General features: G+C 44.6%; 1 protein-coding gene across 1 annotated transcript in view; it reads right to left on the bottom strand.

Annotated features, from left to right (window-relative positions):
- Positions 1-2,317: 2,317 nt before the first annotated feature.
- Positions 2,318-19,883, bottom strand: part of MTMR2 (myotubularin related protein 2) — a 44,059-nt gene continuing 26,493 nt past the window's right edge. Inside the window, exons 8-15 of the mRNA XM_010281896.1 lie at positions 12,074-12,223; positions 11,069-11,257; positions 9,921-10,106; positions 8,846-9,052; positions 7,174-7,266; positions 5,454-5,567; positions 3,856-4,032; positions 2,318-2,855 (exon numbers count right to left, since the gene is read on the bottom strand). Coding sequence (XP_010280198.1) covers positions 2,694-2,855; positions 3,856-4,032; positions 5,454-5,567; positions 7,174-7,266; positions 8,846-9,052; positions 9,921-10,106; positions 11,069-11,257; positions 12,074-12,223 — 1,278 coding nt within the window. The 3' untranslated portion in view covers positions 2,318-2,693. The remainder of the gene's footprint in view (positions 2,856-3,855; positions 4,033-5,453; positions 5,568-7,173; positions 7,267-8,845; positions 9,053-9,920; positions 10,107-11,068; positions 11,258-12,073; positions 12,224-19,883) is intronic.

The raw sequence follows: 19,883 nt of genomic DNA on the forward strand, positions 1-19,883 counted from the left end.
GGGACTTGAGTTTTAATTATCTGTAGGTGATCCACCCTACTTGCTTCCAAGGCACTGAAGGTTTTAGTTGTAAGGGAGAAGTCAGAAGCTGTTACCCAGGCCTGGAGCCATCCCCCTTAACTCCATTTATGTTAGTGACATGGGCTCCAGGTAGCTCGAGTAGCCACTTGGATAGCAGTTCATTCCAGAGGTTCTAGAGTATCAGCAGCTGAAACTGCACTCAGTAATTTTGCTTGGGAAGGACCTCTGGGGATCAGCTTGCTCAAAGGTGGGTTAACTCAGCATTACCTCAGGCTGTCCTCATGCAGCTCCTTACTGATGAGGGCTTAGCAGTACCTTAGGTTCCATATGCGCTGCATAGAGTGAATGAGGTGCCGCAGTTGGAATTATGCCTACTATGGGTGAGAGCAGCAAGGAGCAGTCATTGAGTTGATCCCAAATCATCCCAGTGAATTTGGACTTAACATCAGTTACATAGAAAAATGTGAATCTTCCTTTAACACAGAATTTAACTGTGCTAACGCACTATAAAGTGCAGAAATTGCTTGATTTTTTTTAATTGTGAAAGTATTTTTGTAATATTGAGCAGCTAAGCACTGTATCTGTATTAATACTGGTCTGTACAGGATAAGAGAAACTTGTCCAAAGATGAATTTTGTTTTCCTGTCATTCTAAATTTCAATGTTTGAACATTAGCATCTTGCAAGACCATCTGCTGAAGAATGAGAGATGCTATTGTATTAATGTTTGCATGTCCTACATGTCCTTTGGAGAACCACATAGTTGAAAATAAGTGCACAGGAGCTTTACCCATTTATCAATTTTTATTAGTGTTAAGGAAACCAAACAGCCTTCATCAAGAAACAAAATATACACACATAGTCAGTTTGCTAATACAGAGTAATGCGATGAACCATCTTATCTAGTGATTGTACGTAAGAGCAGATCTGCCCTTCAGCCTTAAAGCAAATCCAAGTCCTTCGGAAGGTATTTTGTGTGGATTCTTTGCGCTATTGAACCAGAACATCTTGAGCCACCCTATAACAAATGCAGTGAGGCAATACAGCCTGTTACTCACTCTGTCAGAAGGTGGCTGTGGATTTCTCTGTAAGTACTGAGACACTTGATTGCAGTAGAGCAGGCAGAAATTAGCGTTACTGCTTTGGAAGGAATGTGGCTTTTGAAAGGCAATTTCTTGTGTGTAAATTGGTCCACTCACTCTTGTACTCTCTCAGAAAATACTTCTCTATTGGGGAAGAGGCTGAGTGAAGCAGCATGCTGATGGGTGTATTAAGCAGGCAACCACAGTATGGGATCCTGTCATAAAAGAGCAGCACAGGAACTCAGACCAAGCAGTGCCCCTCTTCCTTAGTGGGGAGGTGAGAAGCAGCCTGGCGCAAAGATCCTTGCACATACATAACTTCCTTTGCTGTAAGCCCCATCTTCTACAACCCCATACTTATCTGTTTGGAAGAGCAATGGGGCAGTCATGGTTTCACCAAGTGTGTTTTTTATCTCCACTTCCACAGTAAAATTTTCTATCAAATTTAATTTGAACTTAAGTTTAGGCAGGTGATGCTAATTCTTAGAAGTATCCTATGAGGAAAAAGACCTAAATATAGGGCTCAGAAACTGGCTAAGCTGTTTAGTCTACCAGAATAACCTTGAGTAGCAGTTGCAATGCAGGCAGAAAGGCTTCTTTGGTTGATACACAGTTGCTTCCATTAGTTAACAGAAAACTGAAATACCTCAAGTACGCCACTATGATCCTGCACAGAAGCATTAAAATCACTGAAGATGCTTACCCAAGCAAAATGAAATGACTGATCCCAGCAGTTCACACATGCCCCATGGCATTCTACTACCTTTCCCCTGATGAGTATGAGGCACTGGAGGACAGAGGAGCTGCAGAAAGCCCAGGGGAGCCATGCTCTGCTTCCCCCCGCAGAAATAAAGGTGCTTAAGTTGCATCCTGGCACACCCGATGTAAACCGTAACAAGACTCTAACATTGCAGAGATGGAAGTAAACCTTATCCTAAAGTCGTCATGTAGGTTGCTCCTCTACCACCGTGTTTTATTGATAGAAGCTGCCCTTTCTTTAAATAAGGCATCATTTACATGGCTTCCTATGATCTAGATCAAAGTGAAAAGCGAGAACGGTGGTATGTTTCAGATGCTATCGCTGCTTGTCTCTAAGTATTTTGGCAAACATTCATTAACGCTGCTATGCAGACATTAATAGTGCAGGGTTTCATCACTTCACACCTGTGTTCTAGGTTCCAAAACAAAGTCAGACTTGATACTTCCTTTCAGTAAAAGGGGAGATTTTTTCAAACTTCCGAGTAGATGTTTTTCCTCCAGAGTACTGCACTCTAGTGCACAGTCCCTCTTTAAAGCCAAGTGATTTCCAGCACATAAGTGAACAAAGAAAGAGCTCTAGATTTCTTTTACGTGGCAAGTGCAATTAGCTTGTATTATTGTCTAGCCACTGAGAAGGTTAATTGCATAGGGGCCCTTGGTTGGTTGGTTGGTTTTGCCCAAGCTTCCTCTAGTGCTACAGTACTAATAAATTACCCTGGAAAGAAATAAATAAATAGGTTGGCATCTCCCAGACACCACGCTGGAAATCCAGAGGGTTTTAGAAAAGCTGCCCCCATGGTCCTGGGAAGGTACTTGGCAAAAAAAGTCCCTATTACACAACTGTCTGTACAGGAGCGACGCACTGTGCGGGAGAGCCAGCTCTCTCCGAGGATGAGGTGGAACGGTTGGTGATTTCTCTCTGCAGCTCCTCCACTTTCTTCTGCAGCTCAGCCCGCTTGGCAAGCAGCTCCTTGTAGCGATTGTGGACAGGTTCCTGCAAGAAAGCGTGTAGCTGAGTGCTAGGAGGCGAGCGTGGAAGTGGAAGCCTGAACCACAAAACGTTGCCGCTGACCTGGCACCCAGCTGTGAGGGAAGGAGGGGTGCTACACGGGTTATAGCACTGTCTCCAGCTCAGGGGTGAACAGTTGCTCTGGCTTTGAGATTCTTTTTTTTATCCAACGTGCATAGTGCAATGGTGGGAAACAAAACTGTGTGTATTTTGGAAGATGACAATTACACAACTCTTGACATTTCTGGGGGATGCTGGCCTTGGCATCTCAGTCTAGACATAATTTCAGGGCTTTGGGGGAAAAAAAAAGCTACCAATACAGATTTGTCTAAATATTTTTACACGGTTCTGACTGTTAAACAGGTAGTACTGGACAGCGTTTGTTGGGTTCCTGTATCTACTGCCCTGGATTTGCACAGCTCTGTTAACTGCAGTTGGACATTGACGCAATCCAGGAATTTTTGTCCCTTCCTATTAAAGAGTGATATCAGCATTTAGGGCCATGTTCAGCCTGCTTGCCCTGGGCGCACCAGCTGCCCTGCTGTCAGCAGTCAAGAGCATAACGAGGGCTGCAGTCAGAGCCCGGTGCCTTGCGCAGCTGCAGCCAGCAGCAGGTTCCTAGGGCTGGTAATCTAAATACAGCCCCACAGCTCAGGTCTTGAATCCCACATCCAAAGAAGTCTTAGGTTTTTGGGCTCTTTGGTAAAGAAGAGATAATTCAGATTATTTTCCCTGTATTCTAAGAGAGAAATTTTCCAAACTGCTGTGTATCTTCAGCTCCTGCAGATTTCACAAGACAGTGACCTCCAGCTGAGTGCTCTTTCATTTACCTGCATTTGAATTTAGGCTTTTGTTTTTAGATTTAAGCAGTGGCAGCATAAGTTTGTACATTGCTGCTTGTGATTCAACGGTCTCGAGCTCCAAAATGACAGTGTTAGGACTAGCAGGGAGGGAAATAAAAGCAGGACCCTTGGAAGAGCTGTACCTGCGGTTTCATCCTGGGGTTCCAGCGGATGTAATAGCCGACCCACAGCTCGAGGTGGCGCATGCTGGCCACGGGATACAGGACGTGGTTGGAGTAGCTCACGTACAAGGGGTTAGTGAAGTCTTCCAGCTGGCTGTTGATGTAAGACCAAAGCGACACGGTCTTTTTTGGAAGGCTCTGTAAGGGAAGGGGGTGGAGGAGGCTTTATTTCCCATAAGAGTCCCAGCATTTATCTACAGAGCATTTATAACTGTATATACTTATGCCTGCCATTAATACAGAGCTGGTTGCCTTTTTGTGGCTTAAAAAAACAAAAGCCCATTCTTCTGATGCAGTTATTGTAATCGAAGCACGCGGATGCAGGCAGGCACACACACACCCTGGCAGGGAACACCCCCTCTTACCCACCCAGCTGCCAGCACAGACCAGGAATCGCCATCGGCACAGCAAGGGGATGCTGGCAGGTGAATGTGCAATGCTTTGGTTAAACTTCACCTCTTTAAAGTGCTCCTGGAGGACCTGCCAGAGTATTTAATTGAAAAAAAAAAACAAAAACCCAACCACATTTGACTTAGGCCCTGATCTAGTGGGATAATTAGGCCTGTGAATAGTCCCAGTGAAACCAGTGTTGAAGTGCTTTCTAGATTAAGTACTTTGCTAGGCTTGAGGCCTCAGGAAAAAAAAAAACACATGCAAACAGCATGCAGGTTTTCTTCTCTGGGAATTATTCAATCGCTGTGGACTCTAGAGAGACAGGGACCCCAATTTCACTACAGTACAATGCTATCACTTCTGTATTACAGTAATTTTTTTTATTACTATTTTTAACTGATGTGCTATCAAATATCATCAGGTCCACACAGAACTGTCCTGAATGTACCTCTGTGATGTTAGGCTGCTGGTGACAGAATGCTTTGTCTTTAGGTAGGTGAGGCAGAACGAGTGTCACTTCTTTTCCTTCTGACTCCAGACTAGGTCTGAATGCACACATCTATATGCTCCTCCCTTGGCAAACAAAGCTTGACCAGGTAGTGGGGCAGAGCTGGCTGGTGGAAGGACCTACAGGCATACCCTTCCTAATACTAGCAGCTCTGTCCTCTCCGGAAAAATGCACACACAGCAAGAGCACCCACTGAGACCAGTTACTTGCTGTAACCTACGTGTGCAGAACAACAATACACGCTTAGTAGTTAAAATCAACCTAACGAGACCACTGCAAGGAAAAGAGAAGGCAAAAAGATACCAGTTTCCACAGAGGAGGTTACATTAAACTGGAGTTCAAAGAAAAAATGCATTTCCAACTACTCAGGAGACACCAGGAGCTATTCAGCCACCAGTGAGTAGCTGAAAGCCATGCTGATAGCAGTGCGACTGCCCAGAGGGAAATGGTATTGCTCTGAAATGTAAAGCCTCCACAGACAGCAGTTTGCACAATAAGGAAAATACCTTGTGTCCCAGCTGTTACGAAGAGGGCTTGGCATTACCCAGACCTGCATCTACCACTATCTCTTGAGTGCGGAAACAACTTCTCTCGCAATAGCTGCTAAGCTAAAGCAATCGCAGGACCTTGCCTTCACCTTAGAAAGCAGCTGTCTTACCTCCTTCACTCTCTGCTGCTCACTGCTGCACAGGAATGTCCCAAACAAACAGCTGTACAGGTGATCCAGGATGGTTATCAGAAAGTACTCATTGAACTCGAATGCTGTAGGAAACTTCAGACAGAATCAGAAAATTAGGCTGGGATTTTAGAACAGGAATCACAAATAAACCTTCGCCCACTTTGTGGTCTTGGTAAGGAGTTGGCCTCTCTTCTTGATTTTTAAAACAGGATTTGTCCCTGTTCCCTGACCATATTTGCTCCTTCCAGAAACAAGAGTTTCTCTCTTGGAAAGCTGTTTTACATGTGCAGAGAGGAATTTTGAGCAAAAGCCAGAGGTCTGAAGGGTTTGACCGCTGTGTTTATACACACTCAGTGCTGCTTCAAGTGGAAGCTTGCTTTGCTATGCCCACCCCAATGACAAGACCATGCAACGAGACTGTCAACAAAAGGCTGAAGCACATGTGAAATAAGGCATAAAAAGAAATGGAAATTTCCCAGGGCCAAATGGAAAAAGCCTGTGTGTGTAACACAGCGCTTCCCCGAGGGAACAGCAGGTAGGCATCAGGCAACACAGGTCAGCGGGAGGAACAGGTGTATGGGCAGGGGCTGTGTTTGCTGTTGACGTCTCACACAGCAACAATCAGACCCAAGACAGGGAGAGATGAAGTTCCACAAAGGGTCAGTGAGAATACGTGCAGTGAACTGCAAAGACATGCTGGGGCGATGAAGAGGAGAGCGAGAGGCCTTCCTCCCTCACAAACCACCCTTCTCTTCCCAGTTGCCCCGGCTGCAACATCCTGACCTCACCAGCTGCAGGTCAGGATGCCAACTTCTAGGAGCAATCAAAGAATAGCACGGTGAAGTGACTTTTGAAGATGGTAAAGCCTCCCTCTTTCTCTGCTTGGATACGGTCAGCTTCCTATATAGTGGCATCCTTTCCCACTTCACTTTTTAGTCCATGAAGAGCCTAATTTTTTCAAAGAACTGCCTGACCATGGCTAACATTTGCTTAAAATGCAGCACAAAAATCACAGCAGACATGAAAAACATTCCAGGTCCTACACACCTGTGGGAAAATACCCCCCCAGCCATAGGGTTTCTATCTCTCCTGAACTATGCCTCCGCCATGCCTGGTCTGAAGTGAGGACCAAAGCTCCTGCCTCTGTACATGAAGTATGAATCAGGAGCAGCATATTTGCCTTCAGAAGTTAAAACGGAGGAAATGCTTGTCTTCCCTGCAGGTTTGGTTATGGCATCAGCTTGAGCAGAGGCAGTAGGGATCTGTATGCACCCATCACGCTAGAGACTTTGATCAGCAGCTCAAGTCACTTATGTTTCTGAAGGCACAGCGGGCTAGTCAGGATGGCTGGGGTGTCTGTTCCTGTCCATGAGAAATGTGAGGCAGCTGTCCCCTATTTCAGGGTGAGGCAAGCTGCTTCTTCGCAAGCCCACATTTATTACAGCAGCATGTACGTAAGCAGCACCCACTAACTAGCTAATCTGATGGAAGCCGACATTGTGGCCTTCCTGTGCACTTGTGCATTCAGGCTCTTTGCTAAACAGACTCCCAAGAAATTTGTTGTCAGAGTCAAGAAAAGAGTAGACGCCCAGGAAGGAGAGCCTGTGCAGGTCAGCTTGGAAATATCTCCTGTGGCCAGACACTGTGCCACATCTTGGTACAGTGGTTTTGTGGACACGTGTGCCACCCAGCAACTTACCTGTCTTGTCATTTGCCAGACACAGTCAATGAACTGGAGGAAGACAGGAGAGCGATCCGCGTCTGCGTGATTCTTATCTCCATGGCCAACTCTCTGAAACAGAGCAAGACAAAGAACATCAGTCACAGAGGGCTTCATGGGGAAACTGCTGGGGTCTCCTCTCAGTCACCCAAGCCTTTACAAACAGCTTTAAGACAGTTCAGACAAGTCCTGATTTTGCTTCGTCCATATCAGCGGGTAAAGGAGTAAAGGACAGCTACTCCCTTTGTCTTTGAAGTGAAATTTCTTTATGGGGATATTTTCATGCTAAATTAAAACAAGAGTTGTTTGAGTAGAGGCTCCAGATGCTATGCTGGCACTGATTTCAGTTAATAGCTACATTTCAGAAGGAAAAAAAAATGAGAATGCTTTTTGCTTTGGTTGCAGCTGTCGTCCTGGCTACTTCAGTAGTACAGTGTGCTAGATCTAAACACTACCTACAGGCACGGCATGTGGCGATAACCATCACACAACACCTCGCAGCTTCCAAGCGCTGTACAAACACTAACCCAGCCCATCTCCTGCCACCTCAAGAGAGGCGGTGATGAAAGTATCCCCAGAAGTAGGCCTCCAACCCTGACCGTGCTGTGTGGCCTTGGACAAGACATGAGGCCTGATTCCTTATAACTAGTATAGTACGTTACTATACTAGTAATTACCCAGGAGCCCTAAGTACCGTACAAAGACAGAACAAGAATATATAACTGAGATCCCCACCTATTCTGTAATTCTGTTCAAATTTTTCCTCACCAAAGGAGATCAATATCATTATCTTCCCTGTATAGACAGGGAAGCTGAAATACTCATAGTTCAAACACCAGATAACAGTTCTGTGGCAGCAGAACCACCGTTGCTTAGTGCCTCAGTTTCCTCACCTTCCTCAGAGCATTTGGCTACGCAACCCACCATCACATGTGCTGTAAACAGACCTTGTTCTAGCCCTTGCCAAAATTCAATGACCACAAGAAAACAGCTACAAGCAAAGCCCAATAAGAACAAAGACTGACAGGATACTACGGAAAGGCTTCCTGAGTTCCCATCACTGCAAACCGTAACAAACTCCTCTGTCACAGGACCACAAGCTGCCTCTCTGCTGACTCTAGGGACACAACCACGAGCTACTCTTGGTCCAGTCTCAAACTGCTGATGATTAAAAGGCTCCCCAAAAATAAATGTGCCTCAAGAAAATGTGAGGTCAAGGCCGTAACCAAATTCCCCAGCCTCTTCAACACCAAGGCATTTGTTAGAGGATGGTGTCCAAGCAGTCTCAGAATACGGGCTGAACTGGAAAGAAAGACAAAAAATACCCCAGTGGTCTCTGCCAACTCCCAGCAGAAGTGACTATCCTGAACCCAAAGCACACTGTTAGTTTAAGCCTGAGCATGGGAGCACAACGTATCAGTCAGGCACCTGAGAGATTTAATACCACCTGTTCCACATATCTAACCACGTCTGTCTCCAAAGAGGTTAAGAGATAACTGGAATTGTAGGCAGAAAACAATACCAGTAGCATTCACCTTTATTCTGCGAGTTCAGCTGGGAGACTTCTCACAGGAAAGGCTAAACTCCTTTGAAATCCTTCAAGGTGGACAATAACTTTCTGTTTGGTGCCTTCCAAGGGCTAGTGACTCACCAGCTGAAATCTGTGGCCGAAGCTCAGCCACTCTTTCTCCACTAGCACTTCAAAGCCCCTGATAGTTCGGTAGTAGCCATCTAACATGAGCAGAGAGAGAGAGGTGAGCTGGGCTGTCCGGTCCCAGCCATCACTGCAGTGTACAACCACGGACGTCTTCCCCGATTCCACCTTGTCAGCAATCCGAAGGGCTCCAGCGAGAATGAGCTGGGACAAGGAAAAAAAAAAAAAAGTTACAAAATCTCTTGGAACATAAACTGCAAATGAAAAATGGCTAGTGACAACACAGGACAAACCAAGGGCTCTGTCTGCCTCAAGGAGAATGGTAAATCAGTTCCAACTACTTCATAACTAGGACAGCAAATTCATGAACACATTTCTTGTTCCAGCAAGATGACAACACATCTAAACTGTAGTGTAGGCACAACTCTAGAAGAGCCTCTGCATTAAGCTCGGTCCTTGGACAGACTGGGATTTAAACACAGGAGCATTCTGTGTCTGAACACGAACATAAAATGGCCATCAACTTGCAACTGCCCCCTCCTGCATTAGCAGGCAGACAATGCAAGCTGGACATTTTTAGGAAAGAGCGAGCTTAATTTGAAAACCAACATCTGTAGAAGCTGAAGAATTTTTCTCCATTCATTCTGATTCTGCTTGGATTTCTGAAAGACTGACTGGGCATGAACTCCCAACATCCGCTGGTCTGGACCAGGCAGTAACACCAGGATGCTGAGGATCCCCGAGTTGAGAGCTTGGAAACTCTGGGACTCCTGTGCTCTAACCAAGGTTTTTACAGTTACACATTACCAAGGAACACTCTTTATACCTCCAAAACACCATCTTGCAGTATTTCAACCTTCTCTCTTGTCCCTTTTCCCATCTCCTCAAAATTCCCCATTCCAAGAAACTGGGGTTTTAGTTGTTTTTAAATTGAAAACAAATTGTAAGTCTTTGCATTTCTCATGAATTGAAAATCCAGCACTGGAGTTAGCTCTGGCTACATTTCCCAGTGAACAGACTGGTACGGACTTGTGGTTACTTAGCCACATCCAGTGGATGCAGACATGCATACCTTGATATGCTCTAGCCAGTGAGTTGACTCTAAATTAGACAGCCAGTGAGTCTCCTCAATATTGGGATACACAATTTCTTTCAGTTTCCTCAGCGACTCTCTCATAACATGAATATTGTGAATGTCCAGGAACACTAATTCTGCATTCTGATAGGCATCCTCACTCTCATAGCCCCCTCCTTTAGCCTGAAGAACAAAATCCACATAAAAATCATTAAGCAAAAACATATTTTGTATTTTATCCCAATTGTTTGTCCTAAGAAAATATCAGCTGACAAAATACCACAGTGATTGTGCTACCTAAAGCAGGCAGAAAACATTGGATTTCTCTTACAATTGGTAACAAACACACACACTTTGTGTCTCTTTCCTGCAATAGTAAGGAATGCTATAATTCTTACCAAAGAATATCATATTACAAGTCTTCTTTTTCTCTGTAATTATCATTTATCCCCATTCAAGCTACTAGCTCATTAGATTCACTATTCTGTCATTTACAAAGTTACCATACTATTATAGAGGAGTCTATCCCACACACTAATTGCCTTTTCTAAGTAGTGGGAAAGACAGATTTGAAAAAAAAAAATTGAAAAAAAAACAGATTTAGTGCAACAAAGCAGTTCTACCATTGAAACAGGGCTTAGAGTGATGGCATGAGACCTAAGAGCAGGAAGAACATGGCAACATTCCTAGACATTAAAGACTCCCAGCTTGTATTTTGAAATTACAGACCATGATGCCTGATTTTCAGAAGTGCTGAGTAGCGCCTACACCCATCAGGGTTAACAGGGACAGAGATCTGATGCTGTTAGAGGAAGCAGTCTTTCAACCATGTGAAGTTAAAAATGGTGGTGCAAAAGATCCAGGTTGCTAGCGTTCGACCTCAGTACTACCTTGACTTCTTTTTTTCCCCTTCTAATCTCGTTTCGCATCGTAGATTAATTCAAATGGACCTTTAGTAGTCACACTGACATCTTACAGGTACCAGTGCGGGTGTAAAAGTCTGTCTAGAGAATCAGATCATTGTATATCATTCCCTTCACAGTGGAAAACCCTTTGTGATCCTCAGGAATAATTGGAAATGCTGGTGGGAAATGTGCTCCAAATTGTGACATTCCCAGCTTTAGACAGAGGAGAAAGCACCTGACCTTATTGGCTACAGCATTCACACTAGGCCTTGCATCAAATATGAAGATTTTATGGGACTGAGCATTAGAATCCATGATGGCTTGAAGGTACTTTTCATCTTCCTTGCTTCGTTTTCCACTCACTCCCACCATTGGCTGGCTACAGCGAGTGATTGTTGCTTGACTTTCCGGGTGAATCCATGACAAAACCTGCAGAAACAAATGAGAAAAAAACGAAGGAAAAATGGGATTCATTAAACCAGTGAAGTGTTTTACCTGTAACGGCTTGCTCTGGGATACTGTCATGTATTTCTTAGCTGGTCCCAATTAAATTCTATTAAATTGTGATTGAATGAAAGAAGTAACTTTTCTGTCCTTATTCATTCTGGTGGCATTCCCAAAGTTTGAACAAACAAGAGGTGACCGAATAGGTTTAAGTCTGACTTTTAACTATGATGCAGATTGTTTTCTCACTCTTGTGTGAGTCACAAAGATATTTTCTCGCTCTGCAATCACTGGGCTATGTCTTACCCTACGTTACACCATGTAAAAATTAAGCACTTTGGGAACAAATTTAAATTTTTATGCTTCAGAAGTAAAAAGGTACATTTTTCATTTACTGCTGAAATAATCATCATAACAATATGTTTTGTCTTCATTTCATTTAATAAGCATTTTCATCAAGAGTATCACTGACTTTTCTATCCTGAAAGTCATAGTAGGCCAGACAATCGTAAACAACCAAATAGGGCTGCTTTCTGTTTCCCAGGAACTGAACTGAGATTCGGTCTGGGTTGTGCTAAATTATCTTATCTTCTCGTTTTGGTTTAGTCTACATCTCTTTCACAACGGTAGTTCCAGCAGATAATGTTGCTTTCTAACTACTCAAATATGTTTCTGTCACTTTTATTATCCATTGACCATTTATTTGGTCCCTGGAATCCACTCAGCCCAATCTTGGTATTATTTATGGCCCAAAGGTATGTAACACCACCACATCAAAATGGATTCTTTTGTTACACTCACTGGTATGCGCCCTCTCGATCTGAAAGATGCTACTCTCTTTAATTCTTCATCAGGAATGTTTACGGGCACAGCTAGAATGGCAGGATATGTATCACACAGCTCATAGCGCTCATTAATCTTGGTCAACCTCCAGCTTTCATTGGGAATCCCCTAAGAAGGAAACAACAGCAGGTTAGCAAATGAGTTGCTCTGAGACCTCAGCACAGTCAAATCCCCAGACCTGAAATTCAAGGCAACTTTTGTTAATGAAGGACATTTAGGGCTGGAGCCTGGGACAGCCTTATCTTGGTAACTTGCATTTCACGCCTGTTCCCAGAGAGGTAGATGTTTTGCTGAGGTCACTGAAGAACAAGAAAACTAGAAGATTTCAGGCAGGCTCACCTGTGGCAAAGGAACTATGGAGGCTACAGATGTGGCAACACAAGTGACCCCCTGAAAGCATCTTTAACATACCTCCTGGTCTCATCATGGTGCTTACAGGAGAGCCAGGAGTGGGACAGAGTGGGTGACCGACAGTCCTCACTTCTCTCTCAGTACTTAGCTCAAACGTAGTGGGTGGAAACTGGGATAGAAAGTGGAGTTACCAGACAGGATGAAGGGGGAAGACAGAAGGGAGAACAGGCAGTAAAACACCCCCAAAAAATCAATGTGTTTCAGGCCTTGTTCAGTGTTTGTGGTACAGCTGTGCAATCCCCTAAAAACATCAGAAATCTGGTAATTGTATGTCTCTCGCTGCGTGAGTGTATGTGATCTGGACAGCGATGTGTAACTAACTCCCATGTTCCTCTCAGACTAAGCTCTCTGGTTGTACTAGTCTGACTTGGGCTGGAAGAGCATGGAATCTACACACGCACATCACCGAGCTCGGCGTGCCCTGATGGGGAAGCAACTCCACAGCTTCCCAGATGATAACCTCCAGGTAACACCCGAAGCACGATGGGGATGATCCTGACAACTGCAGACTTACTTTGGCTGATGCTGGGAGTTAACAGATCAAAACGGTGTGGTTGCTACTGTGTGCCTGCAAGGAAAGATTTAAACAGAAACATGCTGCAGCAGGGGTAAGCACTGACACAAAGCATCTCTGTGGGGAGGACAGACCTACTACAGTGAACACGGCCAGACTGTTAAGCGCAGAATCTGTTTTAGAGGAACATCAGCTCTTAAAACAATACGTGCTTCTGTTCTAACAAACAGTACTTCATTTTAAGGAGAGTGGTGGGACACTGATTACCACTGTCGTGGCTCCCACAGGAAATGAATGACAAATCTAACACAAGTCAGACGAGCTGTGGTAATTATGGTTGACCCACACAAACTGCAGCTGGTTCCCCATCAGAGCGGTGAGTCACGCTGTCAAAACAGGTCATGGTTAGAAATCTGAGAAGAGGACAGACCTTCTGCTTAATACTGGTCACAACCTGTTTGTGAACCACCCCTGGTCCTGGAGCCCTCCCTGGGAAGAAAATGTTACTACAATAAATCAGCAGAGCTGCCAGGATCACCAGTACCCTAAAACCCTAAAGGAAAGCTAGTTTTGGCACTGCCTGAAGCCAAAGAAGTGGCAGAAGCGGGCATCAAACAATGTGTATGCACGGTCCAAGCTTACTGATGGGTAACACATGCTCAGAGGTCTACCTGCGGTACACAGCAAGGATGGAATCTCCTGGGTTCACCAGCTCTGCTGTCAAACAGGGAATAGCAAGATTGTTGTTGCTCTTAGCTGTCCATCAGCTGTGATCAAACTGGTTACTATCTGGAAGTGAACTAATGGCAAATGACTACATTGTTCTCAGTCCTGTTCCTGTTAAGTACATGACTGCACTGCAATGGATCCCTCAGCAACGCTTGGAGATTTCACCTCCCCAAATCTGAATTAAAACTATGCTGTTGGCACACTCTTGGCAAGGAAAATGGAAGCTGACAAGCAGTTACATGGAAGAAAAGCTCCATTTTTTTCTACCCTGCAGCTCTACCAGGGCTCACTGAGATCAAGCAGCCACTGGCACTATAAAGCACCCTCTTCACAGTGCTGGGCAGAATGGCTTCAGCAGAAGCTGCTCAATCCAGAACCGATACCTCCAAAGCTCTAAGTCTTTCAGCTGCCACCCCAACAAATTTGAAAGATATCTTTCCTTTGCAATAGCCCAGACCAGGAAAATCCATGCCAATCCCTCAAAGAAAGAAAAGATGCTGTGTGTCAGCGTTCAGATTTCCTTTGCATCACAAGGAATGTCTGCTTTCCCCTGGCACAGAAGCCTTGAATCACAGCACCACCCAAAGAGGGCTTTGGATTCTGATTGTGACTTTCTCTAAGTAAGCATAAATAAGCCACGCAGGCTAGAAGAGGAGCTAAATTTGCATCTTCCCAGGACGTTTGCCATAACGCAGTGTAGCTTGTGTATTTATTCATGCTCCTTCAGATTTGCACTTTCTCCATCTGGAATCAATAGAAAAAACTAAACATGATATAAAACACATTGGTATTTCCTTATATAAGATGCATTTCACTGCTTCCTGGAAAGTTGTAAGCACCCAAAAGCCTACTATCATACCAACCCAAACTGTTACAGATGTAACTCAAGAAGCCCCCGCAGGCTCAGGACCAGCTCTGGGAGCCACCAGCCTGTGCACCTGCAGGAGGAACCTGCCTCACTAACAGCCGGTGTGGTGGTCCAGAAGCTGTTGGGGAACGTGGCAGCCATGTGTCCACGTTAGCGACCAGAGCATGCTGCCCTGACTGGTGCACCAGGTCTGTCTCCTCCAGGTAAACTAACACCACTAGTAGACCCTGATTTCAGGGAACTCACGTGTCCGGTTGCTGCCGGAGGGCAAAGTGAGGAACTGTTCTCACTGAGACCAGCAGGCACAGCGCACCTCACATCTTTACTATTAACTTGTTTATCCTCAAAACAGGGGCAGTTTGTCCAAACAGCCTACTGGTGATCCTTGGCTTGTGTCAGCCTCTGAACTGTGCCCAGGTTTGGCAGCAGGGGAGCTGGCCTTGCAGCCCTCCCTCTTCTCTACTCCGACTGCCTCTTCATGTCCCAGCTGTGATGTGGCCCAGCACAGCCGCAGCTCAGACCGCCAAGGATGGGGCAAAGTCACGCAAAAGAGCTGTGGGAACACCTATAGAAAGGCAAGAAATGTAAAACTGCAGACAGAGGAAGAGGATCGTTGAGATGGAGACTGCTGGTAGCTCAAGGTTTCAAGAGGGAAAACAACATCACAAAATGGTACAAAATCCAAAAGGAAAAACTGCGAGTCTAGTAGGCAGTCATTTGGTGAGGACCAACACCCGGCTCATCTGTGTGCTGGTGTTGACATTACTGGTGGAAGATGGCAACAACAACCCAACTAAGGGAGGTGCAGATCCTTCTCCTTTCACTAGTGCTTGCCTGGCCAGGAAAGTCTCTTCAGATGCCTTCGCTGAGGTGGTGAGTACTAATGCTCAGCCTAATAGCTAATTAAGTCCCTGCTATCTTTTTTTGTGTGTTAGCCAGTAAACAACTGCTTTACACTTTCAACCTACATACACCCTGCTGGCAGAGTGTCATCATGCATGGCTAAAGGTGCTCGAACACATTCGAAAAAAGGATGGTATCAGTCTGGACTGAAGCTATGCCTGGAAATGCTGTGAAGGTGCCCCAGTGCTTGGGAACACTCGTTACGACTGTATCATCTAACCCTATATAGAGACACAGCCTTTGTGTCATCTCCACACACAAACTCAGACTTGGTTTCCCTCTGGACAGTCATTCATGCCTTACTTTAATGACCTGTGCTCAGTTATCACTTGGCCTACGCGCATTGTAGAAGATGGAGTTTCTTCGTTTGCAGGGAAAACCTGTTGAAGACACACCAGCATGGCACTGAAACCTCCACCTTGCAAAGCACATGTTTAAGCTTAAGCACCTGAGGACTGAAAAAAAAGAATTTCTTTGCTAGAATTACACACAGTCACATCTTTCTACAGGATCCAGTAGACCAATTCTAAGCTCAGCCATGCAGGTACACCCTTAGCTGCTGCAGGCAAGGCAGGGAGAGTCCTGAGTGACACACCAGCAGTGCCTCTCTCAGACTTGGTTTAAGCCATGAGATACAAAGAGGCCGAGCGCATTAGCTCAGGCGCATCCCTACACTGACATAGGATACAGCTGCCAGAGCCCAGCTGGTCCCTCTGCTGTGTACTCAGCCCAGGATGTGTCCACTTAGCACAAGAGAGCTGTGATCTGTTTTGCAGTAGCGACATACCTAGCACAAGCAGGACCTCACTTAAACCATGGGACATTTAACAGTTCAATTCTCATTTTATTCCCCTAAATTACACCCTACAATCCTCTGCAGGATGCTGTTCTCATGCTCTACCTTTCCCACTCTGCTTGTATACTAATGCTGGGCACCTCATTTATCCTCAAAACTTGTCAGCTCCTCTTCTGAATTATTAATTTCTGTATGTTTTCTGTGAAAGCAGCAACCACAGCCTTATACTGTGGCTTGCTGGTACATACAACCAGAGCATAAGATTGGATGAGCATGACTTCTGTAGGGAAACATCACACATTTCCAGCTTCACAACTCCTTGTAATGTTTTCCAAATGCTCCCCACCTTGTTAAGGAAAATGAAAGCTTTGAGTTACTCCAAAGGCATCTCAAGGCCTTTTGGTTTCAACTGAGTCTTATTCACTTTGCAATTCTGTTTTATACTCTGCCAGCCCGCGTGCAATAAAAATCAGGGAGTAATTTCAGTTTTAAATTTCATTTGCCACATGTGATTCCATTTACTGACTAAATCCCAAACCTCTCTGAGTTCCTTTTGTTCTCTACAGGTTGTTTATTACTCCCCATAGTTTTACACAATCACAGATTTTTAATAAGTTACATATTTCCATCTTTCCCAAGAACGCTAACAGAGAAGTCAGGGGTTTACTGAATATCTTTCCTAATTGCTACAACCTCTATCATATCAACACACTTACATTAATATGAAGATAAATAAATAAATAAATCATACCACACGCAAACTCACCATGTCTACCAGTGTAGACATAGATCCTACCATGAATCCTACTCGAAAAGTCTTTTCTGGATGGCTGGCAGTTGGCTTCTACTTTTGCTCCGCTCCCCTCTCTCTGTGTCCCTGCTCCCACAGGGCAACGACTGACCTGGCCTAAGATACACCAAGTTAACACCTGGCCGTGCTGCTGGGCTGCTTATGCCCTAAGCCAGCTCTTCTCTAATAGTTTTTAAACCAATTCCAAAAGGTCCTGCAGACAGTGCATATGTCCTGCTTTTCTATTTCTGATCATGATTCATACAGTCAGAGACAGGTAATCCCATTATCTGATTTGATGATGCCAGTTTTGTTTCACTGTTAACGAATCTCTGTTGCCATTTCAGGACATAATGCTGATTTACTGTAGTATTTGTTATTGCTTTAACAGAACCTGGTTGGATTAAGAAAAAAGGCTCTGATATTCACACAGATAAATTGAACATCCATAGTTATAAATCCTGAAATTAAATAAACAGACTGAAATACCTAAAAGTTTTGGAGAGAACGTAAAGTTTCATGCTGCAGGACCTAAATCAACTCTAACGAAAGGGATCACAGATGAAATCCTCCTCCTGGCCAGATCACAACATAAACAACATAATCATCTACTGCGGTACAGTTTGGCTCTTCTTCAGCAGCTGGTGTTGGTCACTTTTGGAGATAAGCTACTGGGACAGATGGATTGCGTGATCTGGAATGGGAATGACTGTGGTCCACCAGGGGTAAAATTCAGATAGGCCATGGCTGCAAAAAATCCTGGTTTGGATTCATTTCTGCAGTTACCAATGTAAGCAAAAGACCGGGGGCTTCAGCATATGGACTTGACTTTGGTTTCTTGACATAAAATCAGTCAGGCTGTTTTCCCGATTACTCAAAAATGGTACAAAAGCAGGTCATAACAGAAGACATGCTGCAGCAATGTCTCAATCGCGACACGCTTTACACACAGCAGTGCTATCTCATGTGACCAGAAAGACAGACACCATGGCCTGGAGTCCCATTTTCTTTACAGAAAGGTCATGAAGAGCTGCAAATCACATGCATGTAAATACATGTCTCCTTTCACTATGTGACCAAGCTCCTGCCAAATTTAAGGTACAGCCAATCACAATATAAAAACTAATATGGATAGAAAAGCCTGTATTCTAAAAACAGACATGCCAGGATTAAGAAGTTGGCATAATTCACCTTGAAATTCTCAAGAGTCACCCTTCCTTCTTTCCAGGTATTATAAAAATGTCTTTTTTATTTCTTCTGTTTTTAACGGAAGCTTGGCTAAGTGAACACGGTGCTTTTCAATGGAGATTATTTCGATAGCACAGGTATTTAGTCTTTACTTTAAAGTTCTTAGGCCTGTAAAGAGGCATCTTTCCCATACAGCTTGGGCTGCAGATCCTTCTTTATAAATAGATCTTTCCTTAAAATAACTACCAAGAAAGAGGTAAATTCAAAACAAAACAATAATTGATGCATCATCTGGTCTTATTAGTCAAAGTCGACCTTAGATACAATGTGTGTTGTTGATTACAAATGATTGGAGTTTGTCTCCAATAAGATTTTAGACTGTGGTATCTCATTGCAAAACATACGCTCTTTTGCAATGAAGACAGCAGCGGTAAGATACATCTCACTTTCAATTAGCAGCCTAGAAGCCAGCGATCTATCTTAGGCAGCTATTTTAGGAGGAAACAAATCACCCCCAACAGTGAGGCTCTCTCTTCCCATCTGTTAACGACAGGCCTAGATAACCAATTTAGAAGGCATGCCCAGCTTTAGTCTTCTAAAGCTAGGGAGATGAATCCTTTCATTAGGTTTTGGATGTCAGGAATCAGATGAACAACTAGGCTAACACAAACAGCTTGTTTTTGTTTGCTTTATGGGAAAGACCCAAATAAATCTTTAAATTACATGGCTGTAAATTTCTTAATTTTACAAGGAAAACTTTTTATCCTGTCAGATCTGGATGAGACAAAGGTTTACTGTGTCCAGGGCAAAACTGTCACCAAACTGTGCTGTTTCCTTAACTTGAGAACTTTATGACAAGAGTGATTTCATCATAAAAACCAGAATTCTCCACTCAAGGACTACTCGTTTTTTATTGCAGTATTCCTAACTGACAGCCTACTACTTCATGATCATTGCTCAAGGAATGGGCCCATGTGAACCTCATGAGGTTCAACATGGCCAAGGGCAGGGTCCTGCACCTGAGTTGGGGCAACACTACAGGCTGGGGGACGAAGGGATGGAGAGCAGCCCTGCCCAGAAGGACTTGGCAGTCCTGGTGGATGAAAAGCTGGACATGAGCCAGCAATGTGCACTCACAGCCCAGAAGGCCAACCGTCTCCTGGGCTGCATCCAAAGCAGCGTGGCCAGCAGGTCGAGGGAGGGGATTCTGCCCCGCTACTGCACCCTGGAGAGACCCCCCCCTGCAGTGCTGCATCCAGCTCTGGAGCCCTCAGCACAGGAAAGACACGGACCTGTTGGAGTGGGTCCAGAGGAGGCCACAAAAATGATCTGAGGGATGGAACAGCTCTGCTGTGAGGCCAGGCTGAGAGCTGGGGTTGTTAAGCCTGGAGAAGAGAAGGCTCTGGCGAGACCTTATTGCAGCCTTCCAGTACTTAAAGGGGGCCTGTAGGAAAGATGGGGACAGACTGTTTAGCAGGGCCTGTTGCAATAGGACAAGGGGTAACGGTTTTAAACTAAAAGAGGGCAGATTTCGACTAGACCTAAGGAAGAAATTTTTGACAATGAGGG

The sequence above is a fragment of the Phaethon lepturus genome, unplaced genomic scaffold, assembly GCF_000687285.1.
Source record: "Phaethon lepturus isolate BGI_N335 unplaced genomic scaffold, ASM68728v1 scaffold4900, whole genome shotgun sequence".
NCBI lineage: Eukaryota > Metazoa > Chordata > Aves > Phaethontiformes > Phaethontidae > Phaethon > Phaethon lepturus.